Source organism: Taurulus bubalis (genome assembly GCF_910589615.1).
Source record: "Taurulus bubalis genome assembly, chromosome: 11".
In the NCBI taxonomy this organism is placed as follows: Eukaryota; Metazoa; Chordata; class Actinopteri; order Perciformes; family Cottidae; genus Taurulus; species Taurulus bubalis.
Window position 1 is genome coordinate 8486241 of NC_136599.1, and position 23225 is coordinate 8509465.

Below are 23225 nucleotides of genomic sequence, written 5' to 3' on the forward strand. Positions count from 1 at the left end.
GTTCCGGATGAGACGCCTCCCTCCCGCCGCCCCTCTGATCCTCTTATCAGCGAGTAAGCGGCCAAGATGGATGTTGTGAATCAGGTAAGGCTTTTTTTGAGGGAAATCATATATTTCACTGTTGTTTTATTCGGTAGACGATGCACATTAATTCTGCATAATTTTCCATTGTCGTGCGCTCAAATTAAGATTGTTTTTTTTTTGGCTACCAATCCACCGACCGCACGGTTTTAACGCAGTGCTTTCGATTATGAGTCGAAATTGTGATTTATGCATTTATTTAAAAACTGCAGCGATGTAAAGCCACGACAGAGCGCGATGCTATTAGACAATTTTCCACCACTGATGCTGCAGCCGATGTGATGGAGCGGCCCGTTGACATGTCCAGAAGAAGAAGAAAAAATGTGTCGGATGGCCAGAGATTTCTGCAGCCATGACATTTAGCAAAGGAAGGAGAGGATGTCGTTTTTTTTAATGTATCATCTCCAGGGATTCGGCTAATTGATTTAGACCGCTCACGTCTCAATTAGCCCTGCTGTTGCTAAGATAACAAACATGATTAATTTCCGAGGCCCCTCGGATAGCCGCAGTAGGCCCGAGGAGGACGCTCTCCTGCATCTCTAACACTCTGAGAGCTGTGTGGTTTGTGACAAAGCCAGCGAGGCTTCCCTGAGAGATGAGCGAGGAGTCGGGCTCTCAGTCTGCCCTCAACATGGATGTTGTCCGTGCATGCATGCGTCATCTGTTTAATATGGATGTTGAGAAAAACAATGAGGGTGAAAGTAGCCCAAGAGAAAGAGAGAGAGATAGAGAAGAGAGAGAGAGAGAGAGAGAGAGAGAGAGAGACAAAAAACATCACTGCTGCTTCTTTCCAGTGCGGCCATTTATTGACACACCGCCTTCTTTGCGGTGTCGCATTCACCTGCGCACAAATGCTTCCTGCTTCTTTTTTTGTCGTCAATTACACAGATTTAACGTGATTTAATCTCGATTGAATATTTAAAAAAAAATGTGTTAAAGACTGCCGTGAAGGGTGCAGCGAGAGAGCAGAGAAAACAGTCGGTTAATCAGCTTTAGTGTAATTGTAATGCCGACAGGAGCTCCCCCGCCACCCCTCCTCTCTCTCTCTCTCTCTCTCTCTCTCTCTCTCTCTCTCTCTCGCACACGCACACCTTATTCCCTGGCAGCAGATATTTGCTATGTAACAAACACCTGCAGGTGTCAGCAGTAGACCAGGTCTGTGGGCTAAATGAGATTGAAATAATCAGGTTCATCTTTTTTATCAGCATCATCATATCATCATCATCAGCATCACCCTGGTCTGATTCAAAAGGTGCAAGAGATGAACATGGAATAAAAAAGAAACCTGCTAATTAATTTTGTTGTTGTTGTGTTGGCAGTTGGTGGCCCAAGGGCAGTTCACGGTTCTCAAACAACCGTTGGGATTTATCAAAGTTCTACAGTGGGTAAGTTCTCCATGTTGCATATTATTCACAACAAATATGACGAATGCAAGAATATTTTCCATTTTAGATTTCTTTTTGATTCTCAGAATATAATATTATTATAGATAAACCACCTGGAGCGTGTTGGCCCCTAACTGACAGCCGTGTGACCTTCTGCCACACAGAGGTCATAAAGCTGCATTGGGGTTAATAATGGATGGGACTGTACATTCTAAGAAGAAGGGAAAAAACTCAGGAGGGTTTAAGACCCAGACTTTTCCCCCTTATCTCTTTAAACACTACTGAAACGCCACCAACCTTATGTGTAATAATCACTCTCTTGAATATTATTAAAAAGTGAGCCTGATATTGGGGCGCCTCCTGTTCCCTGATATTGTGATTCTGCCCCAGCAAGCCTGAGCCACCAGCAGGATGTGTTACGTCAATGTAGTAGCAACACGATGTCAGTCCACTGAGGAATATAATGACAATTTATCAAATCCTTCTCAGAGGATGTGACCTCTGCATATTAGAGCGTTACCGCCATGTCTTGTCCAGATGATGGAGCCAGTGAACTACTCATTCATTAGTTTAGCAACATAACTGAATACCTCAATTTAACTTAAGGAGTGTACAATCTCTGCATCTGAAAGATGCTTTTTTAGCTTTTTGGGGAATTATCATTAAATGGGTGTCTATTAAGACATCGTACTCTGTCCATAATCCAACAGATGTTTTGAAAAATTAGATTTTCACTGAGACAACGGGGGCGGGGGGTTAATTCATTACTGACTATTTTGCAAACTGTTTCATCATTATTTTACAAACAAAATACAATGTATTCTGCTTTTCTTTGGCTTTATGCGATCCCAAACTGATTATCTGATTATCTTTGGTGTTTTGGTCTATTGGTCACCATTACGATGCCATCAAGTTGAGCCATACCATAAGTCAATCTTGACAGACACTTTTTTTGTTTCCATTCTGTGACATATTGGGGCCCAAAGGATTCATTGATTAAACATAAAACAAATCAGCAGATTAATGGAATATGAAAATAATTATTAGCAGCCCTAGTTCCATTCATGTTGATCTATCGAAGAGCAGTTATTGACATGATTAGAAGATCCGACATTGAGGATACTGAGCCACAGCTCTCCTCCTACTGAAGAGGCTGCAGGGTTAACAGTGGTGCCTCTCTATTGCAGTCGTCTTCTGTCTCTCCAGCTGGGGCACCGCAGTGGGAATACTGGTGCTAATTACCCGCGCAGGCCCTCCGGCTAGACGAGGGCCTCTAAAATGTGCCTTTTCATATTTTATGTAATGCTTTGTTAAACACTGATGTGGTGTTATGAACTGGTTCTGACTGTTTGTGGTTCTGGTTATAGAAACCAGTTTGCATTATCAACATAGTGAATTATTAATACCGCAATTTCTATTGTTCTGGCTGCTCGCATGTGAAGGTCTGATGCTTTTTGTTGGCAAATTTCTGGGTTTTTGACTAATGGTTTAGCAAAATAAGCCATATGAGGAGGTCACCTTGGATTTTTTGTTTCACCTTGGGATTTTTTCTGATATTTTATAGACAAAACAATAAATCGATTAATCCCAAAAATAATTGGTTTTAGGCTCAAATGGTTAGATAAATGTTAAGTGTGGCCCTAATCATTTTTAATTAGCCCTATGTTCCTCATTAAATGTGTGCATGCAATGTCATTATAAATACATTTTGCGAGGGTAGATGAGAAGGAAACTGAGGCGGGGATGCCCCTCTTGCACATGGGTCCCATAATTGTTCGCTACAGCCCTGATCCTCAGTACGAGCACACACTTAACACAAACCAGATGAAAGCGTGCGTGCCAGAGCGGCCCGAAAAGAGTCCCACGCTGTAATGGGCTCTGCAGATATGGCAGAGAGCAGTCCGAGGCACGAGTGTACTGCATGACTCTGTAGTCCTTCCCTGGAGCTCTGTGAGTGTGCCAGCACCTCATCACTGCCTCCTTGGGTCACAGCGAGCCAGCCACCAATCAGGAGGCCAGGGCCCATGAATCATCTGTCAGAGGGGACTGCATGCCTCGACGTCAGACTAGAGGAGGAGCTGCTGCTCTTTCTGGATTAATATGGGCATACACAACCAGCACTGTGTTTTTTTTAAGGACTGGAGAGAGGAGCATCCCCCTTTTCACTGATTCTTCTCTGTAGATTTGGGGATTTCTTTTGCAGAATGTGCCAATTTGCTTTAAAAAAAAAAGAAAAATGTCGGCAGTGTATCAGTCTTCATATATTTGATTTATAGAGATGAGATTTTATGGAAATGGGATTGGATCAGTGGAGACCGGTGGAGGATGTGTGATTTGTTCTTTAATGATTTCGTCTCAATTTGATGATGAAAATGTGTGAGGTTTAAACAGTGTTCAGCTTGTGTGACTCATGTTTGCTTTTCACACCTCCCCACACCACACCACCCACCCGCTCTGTCTCTGGGGAATAGTGCTGACAAAGCCTACGTTTGATGGATGCAGGAAGACATTGAGTTCCCAAATAACGCTGATGTGGAGCTCAACCACAGAGTTACGCAAGCAGCCTCCTGCCTCCACCGCTACAGGATGGCACTGCTATGTTGAATTTCATCTGCATACAAATTTCACTTTCTGACTCATAAAAAGGTTGTTTGTGAGAACATGAGTCACTTTGCTGTAGTCCTTAATGTGTAATAAAGGCTGTTGGTTTTGATATAGCTTCGGGGCTTTTGCTGTTCAGACACTTGGTGACTCTCGGTGGTTGTTATTACTCCAAGGCCTCTGGTGAAGGCACAGCTTGTGTTTACGCTTTTGTGTTTTTTGGCTACGTGTGGGCATATAAGAAACTGTTTATCCTCTTCCAAGGGTCGGTTTCAACGTCTCAGTTGCACATGAACGTGGGAGTAATTTAATATTTATGGCATAAAATATTTAAATTAGAAAATATTGAATATCATTGCAGAATATTGAGCAGAGCAAGATATATTGGCCGACATTATTTTATTGCATAAATGTTGTCCGATAACTATTTCAATAAAAGAGTCTTTCAAAATATATCTAAAAATTTAAATCTTATATGTTTATGTTAAGCGGAAAAAAAATATTGTTTTCCAAATGTCAGATGTCAATACTGTCTGCAGAATTAGTCAGGCTCTACAGTTGGTGCTTTTATTGATCGTTTTCTCCGGAGAAAGACAGACAGACAGACAGACAGACAGCGTGCGCAAAGCCATAGCAGACAGATCGTTCATGTCTGAGTGTGAGATTGTGTATCTTCACAGCACAGAAGAGCTGACAGCCATCCTGCATACCAGGAGGGGTAGAAACCAGCCTCTGCCTCCTCGTTGTGCGATGCTGCCAATAGTGTTACCATGGCACCCAACACTCAGTGTGCCACCATTTCTTTTCTCAGTCTGGCTGGTTGTCTTCTTCCTCTTCTATCACTCCTCCTTCCGCTCATTTATCACCATAAAAGTACAACTCCTAATTGTGGTATGGTGTCTCTCATTGAAATCCATGTTCCTTGAGGGATGGTGATGTCTTTAGGCTCATAAATTATTGGATGGATTGTCGTGAAATTTGGTGCACACATTTATATCTCCTTTTAGGATGACATGTTTGATGAACTTTTCATCAAGCACCATCTTCAGGTCAAAAATGTATGATCAAATACCGGCAAAACAAAATCCCTCATTCCCACCAGCCTCAGTGTTTAGTGCTGATCGGCATAATGTTAGCATAATAATGTAAACTGGTATATTTTACCTTCCTATGATGTTAGGGTTGTCACTGTGAACTGTGAGCTTGTAATTTATATAATTACACGTGTGTGCGGATCCACATCCTTTGATTCATAATCATATCACTATACGATGATGCAGCTGAAGCGGCGGTGTGGCTTGTCGCAGAGATTATGTCTGAACTAGAGAATGCAGCCTTCTTTAGTGTTGTTATTTCCTCCAAAATGTCTCTGAAGAAGAAGTAGAGGAAGACAGCTGGGCTACACAATGTTGTTGGTCTCTATATTAATCCCTCTGTAGATTCTTAACCTCTAACTGCCTCTCAGGGATAATGAAGGAATGACATTGACACAGCAAGCTCTAAACCCGTTGAACCTTTTAGAAATGTAAAATAATATCCGCTGTATGAGACAGTTATTCTAAACAGAATAAGATGGATGAAGATATATAAAAATATATAGGATACAATGTGTGAAGGATTGTGCCCACACTGCAGTCGTGCACATGCTCTCTAGGTACTGATTCATTGCACAGCTGCTGCAGCCGTACATCCCATTATTCTGTTTGGGGTGTTGAAGAGGAAGTACGACGTAAAACACAACTCACATTCTGCAAGCCTTTCTCAACTGTCCGTGAACATGACATCGAGAATAATACATAAATGGAGACCAAACTGAGTCAGTGCTCATGGTGTATTTAGAGAGACTTTCCTGGTTCAATGATGCCGGCTCAGAAATGTAATGAAGCTCAAATATTTAATATTAACAAGATCAGCTCTGAGTAAGATTGTCATAATAATGTGGAAATTATCAGTGTTTCAGTCTGGATTCTAACTCAAAAGCTCGACTCCAGATGGCACAATTCTTTTATTTGCCTGGAATTAATAATAAACGGTGTTGTTTATCAGCAGCCTCCTCTCACACACACACACACACACACACACACACACACACACACACACGAATGAAGGCACTTCCATCGTGTCTGCAGTCATTTGCATTGGTTATTAAAACCTGTTAATTGGCCTCTTACCAACAGCATGGAGAGGAAGGCGTTTCAGATGTTCGGTGAGGACATAAGAAAATTAAAATCAAATAAACCCTGCAGGAACAGAGCAGGATGAGTGATCACAATAAGGCTCGCTTCAGGCGGACGGTGTGTAAATCCAACAAACAAGCTTCCGCCTCACAAAAGATTACTGTAAGTGTGTTGATGCTTGCAGCAGGTAGAGAGTACTACAAGACATGGCATAGTGTGTGTAGGCCTAATTGTGTGTGTGCGTACAAGCTCACGTGTCGGGGTGTGGCTTTGTATGTGTTGTGGCTGGCTTTACAGTAGCTTGTAGTTGAGAACTTGGTGACAGATGGTCAAGCACCTCAGTCAGATTAATAGCTGGATTTTCCACCCAATCGGATCTGGCCCAGATCGTAGGGAGGGTCTGGTAAAAATAGCCCGATTTGTCTAATCTGCTGCGCGTGTGTGTGTGTGTGTGTGTGTGTGTGTGTGTGTGTGTGTGTGTGTGTGTGTGTGTGTGTGTGTTTGTTCATCTCCACACGTATGTCTGTTTGTGCCGTCGACGTTGGTGTAAGAAGAACGAGACTGTGTGCACCGGAAGTAACAGACCCTGACAGACCCTCACTGTTGTACCATAAAGTGCTACGAGGAAAACATCTACGGAAAACCAATTGTAATGGCAACCATGGCAACAGGCGCAGCCGTTGCTGTGTAGTCTGGTGATAACGCTGCATTGATTTGCACGCCGTGTGCATTCTTTATCAACTCGCTATACGATTGGTGGAGCGTCGGTCTGCTTGAGACGTTGCAGGTGGTGAAAGCAGCATTCTGCAGCTTTCACTGGAAATGGAGACAAATGTTTTGTCACTGGAGCTCTTTGTTTACACGGCTGCTTTAAACCCGAGTACTGTTAAATAAAGTATGTCATCATCCAGTCAAAGTAATAATGTAATAATCAATACATGTTTTTTCACAGCAGTATGTGTGTGAGATGTCAAATTTTCACTGTGTCTCTTCCTTCCTCTTTTTTTCCCCGCAGATCTTTGCAATCTTCGCCTTCTCGACATGCGGCAGTTACTCTGGCATGTTCAAGATGAGCGTGGAGTGTAAAAACCGGACAGAGAGTGACCTAAACATAGAAGTTAAATTTGAATATCCGTTCAGGTAGGTCTCACCTCACAAGCCACTTTCACCACTGGTAGAAACAGGTAAAAAACAAACTGTAAATACATATTAAGTATCAAAATAGATTACTCAGGAGCAAGTTCATCTTGTTGATGGTGATGCCAATTATATATATATATATGATATAGCCAGATCTAATTTTGAAATGAGCTTTTTACGATTTTATTTATTTCTACGGCAAACAATTTTTTAGAACATCCGTGCACCTTGTGTTAAGTGCCATTTGTTGTGAATGATGTACTAGTGATTATAAGAACATGTATTATATATATAAAGTATATACATTTGCTAGATTGGTAACATAGTTACATAGTAGCATAGTTTAGTCCGTAGTCAGCTCAGTAGACTATATGTGGTCAAAACAACTCAACATTTTTTTAGAACAACGGCCAAAGAAATAGTTCAACATTTTGTGAAGTACATTTCACATTACTGTCTTGCCAAGGTTTAGATGAGAAGATGGATACCACTCTCATGTCTATGCCATATATGAATGTAGTTTATTAGCTTAGCTTAGTTTAGCATAAATACTGAAAATAGGGGCAATAGCTAGCCTGACTCAGCTCAAAAGTAAAAAAATAAGAAGTGTAAAGAGTAAAAACAACAATTTTGTGTATTCACTGGGGATTATATGGTGACCATTCATTGGAACATGTGATGTTTTTACACGTTAGACTGGTTTATATACAAATATATATAAAGATGAGCTTTAAAGCTTCTGATAGGTTGAATATGTTTCCTTTGAACAGAGCCAGGCTAACTGTTTCCACCTGTTTCCAGTCTGTATGCTAAGCTAAGATAGCGTCCCCTGGCTGTAGCTTCATATCTAATTGACAGACATGAGAGTGGTATTGATCTTCTCAACTAACTCTCGACAAGAAAGTGATTACCGTAAATGTGTTTCCCACACTGTGGGATAACTGTATCACTATTGAACCTTTTTTCCTCTTAGCTCTTTTCGCGGTTTCTCATTTCTCTCCCTGTCTTTGTGTCTCTGCTCTCAGGCTCCATCAGGTTTACTTTGATGCCACCACCTGTAAGGGAGGGGCCGAAGAGCGTCTCTTCCTGGTCGGGGACTACTCTTCCTCCGCTGAGTTCTTCGTCACCATCGCGGTCTTTGCCTTCCTCTACTCTATGGCAGCCCTCTCCGTATACTGTTTCATCCTGGAGAAGTACCGTGAAAACTGCAAGGGGGCCCAGATTGTGAGTTTGTTGATGCCGTCTACATATGATACAAGTTCAACAACTGGTGTTACTATAAATACCTAGTTGATGCTGTTGGTATTAAAAGTGATCATGTTGTCTTGCTGATCCCCAGGACTTTATTGTGTCTGCGGTATTTGCCTTCATGTGGCTGGTGTCTTCATGTGCTTGGGCTAAAGGCCTGTCCGATGTGAAAACAGCCACCGATCCCGAGAGGGTCATCACTCTCATCTCAGCCTGTGACGAACCCGAGAATCGCTGCCGTGAAATCCACGATCCCAAGGTCTCCGGCCTCAACACCTCTGTGGTAGGACCCCGATGCGTCACACGGAAAACCAGACTATATGAAGAGTTGCTATGAGAACAGAAACAGTAAATATCTTGACTCCCAAACACCTCTCTGCTCTACAGGCTTTTGGTTTCATCAACCTGATCCTGTGGATCGGAAACCTGTGGTTTGTGTTCAAGGAGACCGGCTGGATTTCTGCCCTCTCTGGAACATACGTCCCATCACAGGAAAAGCAGCCCGCCCCCGATTCCTTTGCCCAGGGAGGCTACGCCCAGCAGGACCCCTACGCCGGCTCCCAGGGAGGGTACCAGCCCGAATACGGGCAGCAGGGCTACAACGAGGAAGGAGGATACAGCCAGGGCTATGAGCAGCAGCAGCAGCAGCAGCAGCAGCAGCCCACCTCCTTCTCTAATCAAATGTGAGCCTGTGCAGCCAAACCACAGCTGCAGGATGGTGAGTGTAAACATATGTAGAACATATAGACTGGTTAGGTTTAAATAGGTCACTATACTGGATGTCTTTGAGGTAATGATTTCTGCAAATAATGATTTCAAGCACAATTTAAGGGTCACATGTGTAACGGTGTTTTATGAAGCTTACAGTGATATCTGCTGAATATCAACCGGACATTAATGTTAATATTTTTATTTTGGTTGCTATTTCTATTGCACATGATTAGAAGGTAATGGGCAAAGTTCTACTTCTATGCAGATGACACACCAACATTCATTTCATCTGATTTGGCTGTCTTTCACCAATTCATCAGACGTCACAAACGGCTACTTTGTAAAATGTCAAGGCCCATTTTTATGGGATAGAAGAAAACTGAAGATCCCGTGCTAACACAATTTGACGTGCGTTATGATTGTGATTCTGACATGTTTGTGAGCATTTATATGTCTACTAATTATTCAGCAACCTTGCCTGAACCGGAGCGTTTGCAATACCTTAATAGATTCATGTTGATCGGCGTCATGCCCCTTCAGTCTTCCGTCATCCAAGTGGATCAATAACCCAGCACAGTGGCTGGATATAGCTTGCTTATAGACTTAGATTTATAAGATTAGATTTAGATTTTGGAGATGACAGTCTGATGCTGCTATACTGTGTGACTGCCGGCTACTGCAGCAACATTAGCTATCCCTCAGTACTAACTGTCACTGGCATTATTTATAGATTTACCACGCTGACAGTGAATATTCACGTATCTTATGTGCCTCAAATATTGGTATGGAAGCATTGATTAACCCACTAAAACAACAGAAATTCTTTCCCCAAAAATGGGGCGTGGCCTTGGCATTGATGCAATATCGGTCTGACGCACCCTCTTCAAGATGCTCTTAAAATCTAACTGCTGAAAAGCTGCTGTTCTGGCAGTGGCTTCTAGCAAAGTAAACAACCTGAAATATTCTTGTTGATACTATGAATGCATCAGTAAACCTACAATCTCAGCTGCACATCTTCATGTTTAAAACCGCATATTACAACAGACATCCCAGAAAAAACAGCATTGTTTGTTAGTTCAGTTGACTTTTAGTATAGGTTCAGATTGTATGTAGTCTGCTTTAAAACTCTACTCACATGCACTATGTACATTTAAATAGATATTGGTTGCTGTAATTGCTCCTCCCATTCATACTGGCCGCGAGGGTATCACTGGCTCTAGAGAGCCTTTAGCATTTGTGCAAAGCAGTCGATGGTATAGGCTACATCTCCCTGTCACAGTAACTCTTAAGATCCAGCAATATGCACTCACCTTTCTGTTCCTCTACCACCCAGCAGCCCTGGAACAGCCTGAAAGCCACGGGTGCAAGAGCTTTTTGGTGAAGTGCTCCTGATCAACAAAACTGCACTCAGTCCTCAGAGATGTAAAAACTCGGCCAGAGCCTTTAGCCGTTAGCTAGATCTTGCCTTCTTTTATGACCTCTTTTTTTTTCTCAGTTGTATTTCAACAACCTATTTTCCTCACTCAGCTTTTTACAGATGGGATCCTACATGAACATGTGCGCTCTTATCACTTGTTTGAAATGGGAGGTGCTCACTGGGAAAAAGAGGATGCTTTTCAATGCACCAAAATGTGATGACACTAGTGGAGTTGTTTTCTTATGTTCCCAGCAATGAGTCAACCACACCCACACAGAAAACGTAAGATTGTTGCTTGATAAATAAAATAAATAAGATTTGAGTCCAAAGAGAAAGTAAAATAAAGAAATTAAAAGGGAAATATACAAAACATAAAACAATATAAATATATAAAATTAGATTACAGAGTATATGGAGACAAGACTATACTATATACCCTGTATACACAATATAACATGGACACATATCATCTAACAGCATATTGCATTTACAGATATATACATAAACATGTTCCTTCCCTTTGTCTCTCTCTCTCTCTCCTCTACCTTTTTCCCTCTGCACAGGTTGAGCTTGTGATGTTGGAGTGTGGCTCTCGACCACCACCTGCATTTCCACACTCCTCTGTGTGTCTGTTTGTGTATCTGTGAGTTGACAGGCGGAGGGAGGGAGGCATGGAGGGCAGAAACTGGCGGGCCTGGGGAGGGGGACACTACCGGGGAAATGGGTCTTTTGCTGTAACATGATGTTTATTCTCGTGATGTATTTAACTGTAGAAGACAACAGAGGATTGTCTGTTTGGTTATACGAGAAAAAACTTGAATACAAATACCAAAACATTCGTTGGCAAACATTTAAGAGAAATCTTGTCATGGAAAAGACTTACATTTATGGGGGGGAAAAAAAGTTGTAGTAATATTTAACTTGGGAGAATGTATTTGTCTGTGCTGTGTAAATATCAACATGCTGATATATATGATTAAATGTACACAGTTGAATAATTGTGCACTCCATAAAAGTTGTTATACAACAAATGTTGAGCACAGAGTTATTCAATTGCATTTACTTTGGTTCTGTTTAGGAGCTCACATAGTTTAGCCTTTGCCCTTCAATTCCCTAAAATTATTCACACCATACATTTTTCATTTATTCATCTCAGAATCTATAAACATCTTTTTATGTTGTTTTTTTTTTCCATTTGATCAGCATCACTTACAGGATTTAAGAAAGGGGCTAAAGGCTACTCAAAATATGATGGCAAATGTTGAAAGAAAATAATAAATATAAACAGTGAGACTAAGAGTAATTTATTATAACATAGTGAGTATATGATAGTAGTGAGTTTTAAGTAGGTTGTTTCAACTTTATTTATGTTTTTATATATATTTTTCCATCAAATATCATGCTCAAGGATGAACTCTTGAGATACACAGAACATTTTAAATCCTGACATATAAGATCAAATTGCATCTGGTCATGAAAATTAGTGAGCATGGTAGCATCTTATATTTGCTGTGCTGTTTCAGAAACTGCTATAGTGTGCTATCAGTATGAAAATTGTGAATCGGGGGCCGGTGAACAACAGATTTAGCGACGTGTGTGTTGTTTATTTGTTTGGATTTATGTAATGGCATCAGACTAATTTTGTCTATGAACCCTCGTCCTGTTTTGATCGCCTGTTATGTGGTCCGAAAAGTTGTAAGACAGAGTCATATAGTTTTTTATCTAGTGTTTCTATCACACTGTAATCAGTGACCTACATACTCATCTTAACATTAAGTCGGCAAATGAGAATAAAGTATATTAAAGTTTTAATTGCATAGTACACCACATATTATTACGAGGCGGTCTGAACAATATGTCTCCATATGTACTTCTCCTGCATCCTAAATCGTTCTTTATCTCTTCTCTTTCGGAAGGTGAATATACTGCATGCATCCGTATATCCTGAAGCATCCCTAAACATGTTTGAGAGGCTTAAAGCTGCAGGAAAGTCAGACTACACAGTAACACCGTGTTATGTTTTGATCTATCATCGTCATTACTGCTCAGCACATACAGCAGCTCTACTATATTCTACTCAAAGCACAAAGTAGGTGCTGCAATAAGTACTTCCTTCCAGATATACAAATACCTGTCCTACTGCCAATCCTCTGTTTGGGTATACAAGATTGCCAAATGGTAAGAGATGTGTCTTGATTGGTAGTTTTGCTTCCACAGTCCTCAACAGGATGACTTGTTGTCCATCTCCAGTATATATTGATCCATTGCACAGCCTTGGGTTCACTTTTTGTTTTAATCAGGGTTCTTTGATTCAGGCGTGTAGAAGCACCTGGCTTTCTCTCTTCGTCTAGCCCCCCCACCTCTGTTTTTCTCTTTCTCTCTCTGTCTTTCTCTCTCTTTCACTGTAGTTCTTATAAATATGCTGACATGAAATATACTCTGTTGTTAGTGGTGAATGATGTCTTGTGATACTCTCTCTACACCTTTGGATAGTGCTGTGTTTATTGTGTATGATGTATTCATATTAGTATTTATGATAATGATAAGTCAGAGAAAAAAATATCCAAGACTCTCCAGAATTCTGCTGTATTCTTATTATATGGGATCCATGTGAAACAAAATGAAATAAACTTGAAATTATTCTGTTGAAGGTTAAAATGTGTATTTCTGTTCATAGGCTGATTGTCTGTTTGTCTACTTGGTTGAGCTGGGTTTAGTAATAATATGTTTCAAGGTGATTATCAGTAGCAGGAGATTACCTAAAACATAAATATATATATATATTTCTACAATAAACTGTGTTTAAAACATAGTGAAGCAACACAAACAAGGGTTTAATAAAACCTTGGAACAAGCTTGTCTATTTAGTGATGGTAGCATGCAGTTTTTTATAAAAATGCACATGATGTTTAATTATTTCTGTCGTTGGCCTATATTTCTGATGAAAATAAGCATCATTTCATTTCATGCAAGCTGTGGGTCAGGATGCAGGTTAACGTGACCCAGTCTGTGGTTTTGATGAGGACTTTGCATGATGCTCCCTTGTGGCCCGGGGAGAGTATTATCTAAAATGTCTTCCTTAGTCACTTCCTCTCATTCTGCTAAAAATTATAATTAATTAAATTATTTTAAAGACTTGTCCATATAAATAATGCCGGGAGGACCTAGATTTAAGAGATAGACCGAGCATGTTACAACTGCAAAATGTATTATAAATGATGCACAATAGAAATTCATAAGTTAGTTAATTTGAATAGATTTTTACAGTTTAAGTACAATTTATGCTGATTGTATGTTATGTTATTGTATGCCATTGCACACAAAGGTAGCACTGCCTGTTATTAGTGTACATATCTCATTGTGTCAGCTGCCAACACCGAATAGTTATTCCTACTAATACTTCTCATTTTCTATTTAAATGAACAATATGTTTGTCAATTATTTGTCACCCACTATATGTATCACACTGAATACTAAATCATAACCTCATTTAGTGTATGAATCTACAAGGCTGAAAACAAATCATCCACAAATGAAGATGCCTTCAATAACTATAAGAAATACTAAATGAATGATAACCTATGAAGGTATTAATACCTACCTACAAAAATATCAGGATAAATTACTAACGCATTAACAAATACGCACTAACATATTGTAGTAGATTACTAAAACTGCTTAATATAGTTTGGGGTGGTTTATTCTATAATATCGCACGTAGCATCCATGCACACTCGTCATACGTGAATGTTGCTGCGACACAAGGAAGGCCATCCTCCTATTCGTCATATATACTGAGTAGATGAGTTTCCCCACTTAATTAATACAGTTTTCTAATCACAGTTTTTTAATCTAGAAGTGTAAAGTACAGTACTTGAGTGTGTCTTCCACCACCGTTGAAATGCAGCCGAATCATACGCCATCCAAAGAACAACGTTCGCAAACGCAACAGGTCTCTCGAGTTTACGAGGAGCACTTGAAGGCAGCTCGCCAACGCTGTGCCACAGCAGCTCTTCTTGAGAAAAGTGAAAGCCAACGCCCCAAAGCTCCCGAGCCCGGCCTCCCTCCCTCCCTCCGCTGACACAGAGCACAGCCTTTGGCGGATCTTCTGTAGTCGTGACTGAGCTCAAGCGGGACATTTCACGGAGACTTTTTTACATCGGAGAAGTTGATTCATCCGACTAGAAAACGATCTCACGGTCAAACGCAGCGGAACTCTTTTCCTTTCCGAACTAATCCGTTTGTCTTCTTCTCCAAACGCTGTTTTAGTCGGTTGCTGCCGACACAAAGATACACGCGTGAAATAAGTCACTTGTTTACAGTATGGCTGATACAACCGCGTCCAGTTCTGGTGCCAACTGCTTGGAGAAGCTGAAAAATTACGTGAAGACCCCGAAGGGGTTCATCCTCACAGCAGAAATAGTAAGTTCACTGACCTGCGCGCGAGCTAACGTGTTGCTTTTAGCTGCTGAGTGTTGTTGCTACTGTGTATGAATTGTTGCTACTGTGTACAAAGTCCTTGTTATAATATGTTGTGTGCAACATAGTAGCATGCTTCAGTAGCATGCAACTTGCCTAATCAATAATTCATGTCGTAAAGTGGTTTAATGGAGCCCACGTGGTTGTTATTGATTTGTCCTCACTATTATGCTGGATATAAGAAACTCTTCTGAACAGTTTTTCAGGACTCGCTTTTTTTTGTTTTGCAAAGCAGCCTCGTAGGGGAATGGCAGGCATGTGGTCTGGGGGTAGGGGGATCATGAGCAGGGGTTAGGGGTTTCCACCTGTCACTTGTGTTTCACAGTTCTCTCATTTGGCACCGGAGAGCCAAATGCTGAAGTCTAACGGCAGATGAAAGGTCACACGGGTTAACTCGACCCAGTGGCGGCTGTCAGGCATCTCCCTTTTCCACCGAATAGCAGTCTGTATACTACGTGTTGCCAGGTAGCCTTCATATGGTGCGGAGAAAATGCAAATGTATATCACATTCCTAAGTATAGAAGACTCATAAAGTGACTTTTTTCCACTTTATGTCCTTGCACATCTGGCTCTAGTTATGAGGATTATATACACATACAGTAGTGGAACATTAGAGTAACACGAATGAGTAAGTTAGGTGTGTGTGTTCCACTTCCTGGCAAGTTACGACCGCTTCCTGTCTGGAAAGTCTTGCATTTATACTGTCCTTGACCACTGTTTTCACATCATTGCCTTTGTTTGCATTTCACAGCGGTGTGTTCTATTCACACACGACTTGCTTTAACCTTAAATACTGCATTTTAAAAGTGTTTGTGTTGTCAGATTCTCACCAATCACATGCAACAGAGTATGACCACTTATCTCTGAGTAGCTTACATAGTTCTTACAATGTTACTCTGCCTATGCGTTATTAGTTTCCCTTTTTTTCTTTTAAATGAGAGGGACAATGTTCTGCTCTCATAACTCAATGGACTCATTATAAAGAGGGCTTTCAGATGTTGGTGGTCAGTGGTCCACCCACTGTAAAGTTTTTTTTTTTCTTTTTCTTTTTCAGAACTAATGGAAATTCCAGGCTGTGTGAGAAGTTTGTTCATGGAAACAAAGAATGTGTGAATTGCTTAGCACACATCTTTTGGTGTGCAAATCACAGATAGTTTCACGCTTCAGTGAATATATAAAGTATATATTCATACACTCAGTAGTTTGTTGTATCCTCACCCACTCACTCACGTCTTTACTGGAGCCTGATGAACCTTAAAGGAAGTCATCTCTGATGGCGGATGTCTGAAATAGCTTACAGTGCAGGGAGAAGGGTGTGGGAGTGCAACAGGAAGACCAATGCCATTACTGCTCGTTATGTCCAATCGAATGGGATATTGTGTATTTACCCCAGCGCCCAGTTTTAAATCCTCCAGTTGATAAACCAAATCTAAAGGAATAAATCAGCTGTCTGTAAATTGTGACAGTGAGGTCGTCACGGCCTGTCAAATTCCATTCATTTATTTTGCTTTTATTCCGGCTGTCAGAGGCATTCTTGAACATGTTTGAAGCTGCAGAACAACTTAAAGATTACAGTCCCACACCCATGTAAAGTCAATTTGTGTTAGTCATGTGGCATGGTGAAGCCAGAAGCGATAAGTGAGGATTAGTCATGCACTGAGCTGATCTTTCACCCTGCTTTTAATATTTTGAATATGAAGTGGTCATTTTCTCTTGACTGGAAATCATTTATTTTAGGTGATCTCCCTTTTTGAAGAATGTCCTAATCAAAAGGGAGGAAAGCGGGTGGAAGAATGACAGTTGTATAAATGACTAGATGTCATGATGAGCAATGAAGTGAAACTGAGCGTTCCATTTTTCTCTCTCTCAATACACTTTAGTAAGCTGCAAAACCAGCGTAAAATGTGACTTCCCTAGCAACCGTTGCTGTTTGGCGTGCCTCTGTACCACGGCCTCGCTCTTGCGCTGCTGCTGACTATAATTAGCCAGGCGTTCACAACAATTTCCCTCCAGTCATTTTTAAAAAAGAGCAGCTCATTATACTGATGTGAATAGAGCCGAGCTGGGATCTTAAAAGCTGACCCATGCAAACAGATCCGCCGCTGTGGAAAACATAAAGGAAACCGTGGAAAACATAAAGGTGTCAACATGTCGGAGCCTTTCTTGTTCTGAGGGGCTCTTGTGTAGTGGGTGTTTCTCTGTGCGACGGCCTCCTCAGTAGCCGCTGCCCTCAGAGCAGCCGGCTCCTGCCTCCTATAAAGCCTCTTTTGTGTCGGGCCTTGGCCTCGGCCGCCCCGCTATACTCTACAGAGGCAGCCTGTGCCAGTCTCCAGAACACATGAACTACTGATGCATCTGGCCGCGCGTTTGTGTAACAGTTGCGGTTGAGGGGAGAGGAAGCGTTAGTGACAGATGTGAGGCTAGTGTCCGTTACATCATGTGTGTATCATAACGACTGCAGTGATTTGACACTGGCCGCCAAGTCGTCTGTGTCTGAGAATAAAACATTGCAATGTGCTTTTAAAAGATACGTTAGTCAGAATCTGATTTACTACTTAAGCGTTTTATTTTTTACTTGAGTATTCGACTATTTGTAGACCAGGTTATTAATGAATTATAACTCATATTATATCTTTTATAGAAGATTTAGAGGTGTTATTTATCACATGCTGATGCAATATGTGCAGAGAAAGGCAGGTTAAGAAGAGTACAAGTAAGAAATGCAAATAATACTCTTTTGAAGATAGGAAAATAGTATATAGGTATTAATGTAATAAAGTGTATTGGAACTGCAACAATTTATCGATCAATCAAAAGAAAATGATTGAAAACATGTAATGGTCCCAGTCTCTCAAATGTGAAAATATCTGGATTTTCCTTGTTTTACATCATAGTTAATTGAGTATTTGTTTTTTTTTGGACTTGCAGTGTTTTCAGATGTTGAAAAGACACAACAATTAATCAATACATCAAAACAATTATCGGCAGATTAATGTATAAGGGAACTATTTGTTAGTTGCAGCGCTAAAGTGTTATTGCTCACTATTTGGGTGGCAAACCAGCATATCAAAATGTACATGTCAGCAACTTTTGCAAATATGTTGCAAAAAGGTATTAAGAATCTATGTTGTAGAAAAGGACAATAAACTAAATGCTGCTTGATGTCTTCAAGAAATAAAAATGGTTAGACTCAAACAGGCTTAATGACTTGTACTGTTGACTTCTTGAGATTTCCACTCCTTCACAGCTGTCAAATGTCCGTGTTGTGTGAATGTATCTACCCACACAGTTTGACAGCAGCACACAATAGCAGTATTGAAAACAAAAAAACTGATACTGGTTGAGAGCCGTAGGCTTGCCTGCCTGAGTTTATGATTTCTGCACATTGGCAGCCTTTCAGTGGAATGGACTGAGAAGAATGCCTGCTGACTTTTTTTCTCCCTTGTATGGAAAAAAATAAGATCTTGATGGAACAAACACGTGCTGGTAATTTAAAGAAGAAAGCGGCATGACAGGCACATATGTGCATAGACTGACTGACGGAGTGATTTATATTTCATCCAGTTGTCTCACCCTGCAGAATATATTTTGTTCTTGGAAAAAAGGCTTAATATTATGTGGATGTTGAATTGTAAACTGACTGGAGTAAATAAAACAACGATGCCTTTGTTGAAGGGATTTACTGGCTTTGGCTATTGAGTGGACACATATCTGTTTCTGTTGCTGAGCATTCAGATGATTTGTCACCTGCAAAGTCTGATAAGAGAGGAATTTGGGCATCTGTTACTTCTCAGGCATAACCCTGAATTATTGTGGGATATCTTTACCCTCCTCAAAATCATTAATCTCTTTGTTTTATCGCTTTCCCCAACACTCTCTATTCCCTTCGATCACTCTTAGTTCATCAGTCTCATCATCATCATCTGCTATGGCGCATCCTACACTGGAGGCTACTCCTCCGTGGCCATCTGCGAAATGATCTTTGCCATGGTCTTCTTCGGCATCTTCATGATGGAGATGGACAAGCAATTCCTCATGGTCAACTGGATCTGGAGCGTGAGTCTGCTAAGTGTCTTACAGCAAGCATTCACACACACACTGATGCACACGTGTGCCTTGTTGCACAACGCTTCATCTTCTGCTTCCCTCTTTTGTGCAGGATCTTTTCCGCGCTGGTATTGGCGCAGTCCTTTACTTCATCATCTCTCTGATCAACGTGATTGGAGGGTCCGGGGACGGCGCTCGTATTGCAGGCGGGGTCAGTAAAGCTGCTGTGACTCAAATACCGAAAACTGTTCATATGTTTATTGCTTGTTTTGATAACCGTTCACTCTTATCGATGAATCTGTTTTATTGTAGGTATGGAATCTCTTTCTTTTTTTTTTTTTAAACGATCTGATGTGTTTAACAAACACACAAACTGTCAGGGAAGACACTCACTATTGAGTAATATGAACATTTTCCTTCCTGTTTAAGTTTAGTAAAAAGCACGAGACTTTGTCACAATGTCAGACAAACTGAATCCACAGGTCCTTTTAGTTCATGCAGGTCAGAAACATTTCTGCACCTTGTTGTGAGCGACAGTTTTTTAACAGGGTTGAATTGATCGTAGCGTATTTTTAGTAAAAAAAAAAAAAAAAAATATATATATATATATATATATATATATATATATATATATAATTTTTTTATTTTTTTTTTGTAGATTTATTTTTATTTGGAAATGTCGGTAGACACACAACATGGCAAACATGCATTTCAACTGACATTTCCATCTTTTTCTTGACATATACAAACATACAACATACCCCCCCACCAACCCCTCCCACTGGTACACCCACCTAGAGTATAGGAAAATAAATAAATAAAAAGAGGTCACCTCATTTCGCCGAGCCAGACGTGTCTTCTAGAAAACTGAGGTAAATGTTGTAAAGAGTGATGCCTTTAGTGGCATTACAATTAAAGTAGCATTTAGGTGGCTCTATTGGCAGAAATGGAATATAATAATATTAAGTATGCTTTCTTGAATAAGAATCTTAGTGTTTTTGCCTCCTTAGGATTAGCTTTTTATGTTTACTTACGCAGAAGGTCCTCTTAACGGGGTCTGACATGTTGCACCCCCATGCTTCTACAGTAGCCCAGAATGGACAAACCAAACACAGCTTTAGATAGGACGGTTTGTGTTTTTGCGTCAGCCACCATAGTTCTCCTCAGTGCTCTCCTAAGGCACCTGGGGGAAGTTTCAGATGGTTGGATCCTACAACTTCACCGCTAGATGCCGCCAAATGCTACACACTACACCTTAATTGACCCATAGCTACGCCACGCCCCGCGCTGCTGCTTCGTCCAGCTGTCAGAGCTACGATGGTCAGAGAACAATTGTTTTTTGCTCATTGCTCACTGTTCATCACTGAGCCACCGACATATTTGACCTGTCGGGGAGCTGCAGCCAATGAGAGCACAAGAGACGCGTTAAGGGGAAACTTGGGAGACGCCAGTTAGTCTGACACTAATTTGACCCACAGGGACTTTGTTAAATAATCTTGTAATCGGTACATCTCATGGGACTAAGAATATCTTGTGAGCCGAGTCGCATAACAGATCTGAGATTGTGAAAGTCGCTTGTCTTTAGCTATGTAACATAACATATGAGATTACATTACAGTAATTTGTACTTCTTTTTGTTGTTGTTGTTGTTGCATGAATCAACACTGAGGATAATGTGGACGGTGAATTCTGTTATCATTGTTGGGTTCTTGTTTCCTAGGTATTTGGTTTGATTGCTGGTCTGCTGTTTGCCTATGACACCTACACCATCTACTTGCAAATCAAGAGCACCAGGCAGCACACGCCAGCTTCCACCGGTGAGTGCGACAGATGTTTACTTGATTGATACACTGAAAACACACTCTATATGACAATAATCTGCCTTATTTCATATGTTCATCAAGTTTATCTCCAATGTCTTGCTTTCTTTTACACAGATGACAGAGTTTAAACACTCCTAGACACATGCACTTCTGCCAAGAACGCAGCAGAGAAACAGTAGAAGAGGAATTTATGCGGAAGTTAACGGAAGAACCGATCATAAAGGACGATGGACAGCACAATGAACAGGTCACAGTTTAATCAATGCCACTGTATGGTGTGAACAGGCGAGAGATTTATTTTAGGGCCGAGCCTGAGAGGAGCATGACGTAGCCAAAGTGAGTGGTACTGTACAATCTGTACCTGCACGTCAAAGCAAAATGTTGTCTGCAACGAGAGGAATTCCCCTCACAAATCTTTACTCCAACCTCAATGTACCACTGATTTAAAAAAAAAAAAGGGAAAAAGGTAATGAATAGGCAATGGTTGTCATCAAGCAGCTTGTCTAATACACATGTCTTTTGTTTAGTGGACTGTTGTAGTGAGTAGTAACTGTCATTTGGACTAATAACTGACACATGAACGAGGTGGTTAAGGAATTGTTTAACGTCATAATAATGTACCTCTTGAGTGTTTCCTGTATTTCCAGAGAGATTTCTCAGCTGGACAAACATTTCCTTCTCCATTATTTAATCATTGCACCCCATGTGTTATTGTGCCTTAGACTCTGAGTCAAATTAACCAATCTTATGCTCTTAAAGCCTAAACATTTGAAATGTCTTCTGTTATTGGTCAGCAATCTTTTTGGCTGTTTTTTTTTTACTAATTAGAGATGAGTCTGCATCATTAGAGGCGTTGCATGTCAATTAACCATCAACAACATGTTTCTAATTTTTATTACAGTGTAATCTTCCTGTTTCCCCCTATCTGCTTTGATTCTTGCTCAGGGTGTTTTCTTACATTTGTAATACATTTGAAAGGTGCAGAATACATGTTGACGTTTTATATACAGTTCAGAAGTAGGGTCCAGTTTCTTTGGTTCACATTTTTTTTTTTTTTTTAAAGCAGAAAGAAAAAAGAAAAATCACAAGTTTAATATGTTCTATTACTGTTTCCTCTACCATTCGGTTGGTATTTGTCCAAGTAAAACATTGCTGTACAATTATTATTTTTTTTTAACATGCTTTACAAGAGTCTGCAGTGTAATTTCAAAATTCCAAGCAGTCTTGCTTTGGGAAATAAAAGCCATTGTTACTACAACGAAATTCTGTTTTTCTTTCCTTGAATTGTTCACTAATCTTACATTTTAACCACGGTGTTTGAAAATGTCTTCATTCAACAAGATCTTAATTGACTGCATGTTTGCTGGATATAGTTGGGCCTGAACTTGTCTTCTCTCAGATTGCCACTAGAGGGAGGAAGACCCATACGAAATGAATTGCTAAATTAAAGCTTCCTCTCTCCCATCAGTTAAGAGTTAGTAATTCAGTTTACAAGAGTTGACCTAACAAAAACATCATCATAGCTATAACTGTGTTTTCTCCAGTCTCTATATTCAGATATTATCAGGAACAATGTCTTTGCAAACTCTGCCAGGATTTGTACTGACCTGGTGCCGCATGCTCCTGTGATCTCTAATCTCGTTTGAAATGATTCTGTTGCAGACAGTTATGCATGCTGCCCCACTCGTCTAGCTTTGAGATTACATTGCGTTCATGAAAATCCTTTCCCATGGAGCTTTTGCTGTCTTTCAGTTACAATAACCATAACAATACATTCGCCCCATGTCATATTAAAGACCTACAGTGGAATGATAATCCATTGTTTGGGGCCATGCTGACTTGTTATCAAACTAATCCCCCTTGTTAAGGTTGCTGTAGTGGCCAGAGTGTATTAATAACTTCTCCCCCAAACACACGTGTTGATATTTCCTTGGCAACACTTTTATTTATTTTTTAAATGTTTTACTGATGTAACAATTTGAACCAGTCTGCAGGTGGATAAATAAAGACTAAACATGGTATGAATCTGAAAGTATAGGAGGGGTTTCGAGTCGAGGAAGAAGGGTTTGAGTGCACTTGTATGCACTTTTTGTAGCCTAGGTGAAGTGAAGGCCAA

At 40.5% G+C, this 23225-nt stretch overlaps 2 protein-coding genes across 2 annotated transcripts; both read left to right on the forward strand.

Annotated features, from left to right (window-relative positions):
* Positions 1–66: 66 nt before the first annotated feature.
* sypb (synaptophysin b) lies at positions 67–9319 on the forward strand (the record flags this gene model as incomplete). The annotated part of the gene is made up of 6 exons (XM_079225567.1): positions 67–84; positions 1401–1466; positions 7260–7384; positions 8410–8608; positions 8724–8915; positions 9020–9319. The coding sequence occupies 6 exons, from the start codon at positions 67–69 to the stop codon at positions 9317–9319; spliced, it is 900 nt and encodes a 299-aa protein (XP_079081693.1).
* Positions 9320–14915: 5596 nt separating this feature from the next.
* Positions 14916–21631, forward strand: plp2b (proteolipid protein 2b). Its single transcript, XM_079226199.1, has 5 exons — positions 14916–15182; positions 19140–19295; positions 19399–19497; positions 21007–21103; positions 21224–21631. The coding sequence occupies exons 1-5, from the start codon at positions 15084–15086 to the stop codon at positions 21235–21237; spliced, it is 465 nt and encodes a 154-aa protein (XP_079082325.1). The 5' UTR covers positions 14916–15083; the 3' UTR covers positions 21238–21631.
* The last annotated feature ends 1594 nt before the right edge of the window (positions 21632–23225 follow it).

What these genes read in the sequence shown, in the direction of transcription:
- plp2b (XM_079226199.1), top strand. Translation starts at nt 15,084, where the DNA reads ATGGCTGATACAACCGCGTCCAGTTCTGGTGCCAACTGCTTGGAGAAG. An exon ending in TGGTCAACTGGATCTGGAGC is followed by an intron (nt 19,296 to 19,398) that starts GTGAGTCTGCTA and finishes TCTTTTGTGCAG; the next exon opens with GATCTTTTCCGCGCTGGTAT. An exon ending in GCGCTCGTATTGCAGGCGGG is followed by an intron (nt 19,498 to 21,006) that starts GTCAGTAAAGCT and finishes CTTGTTTCCTAG; the next exon opens with GTATTTGGTTTGATTGCTGG.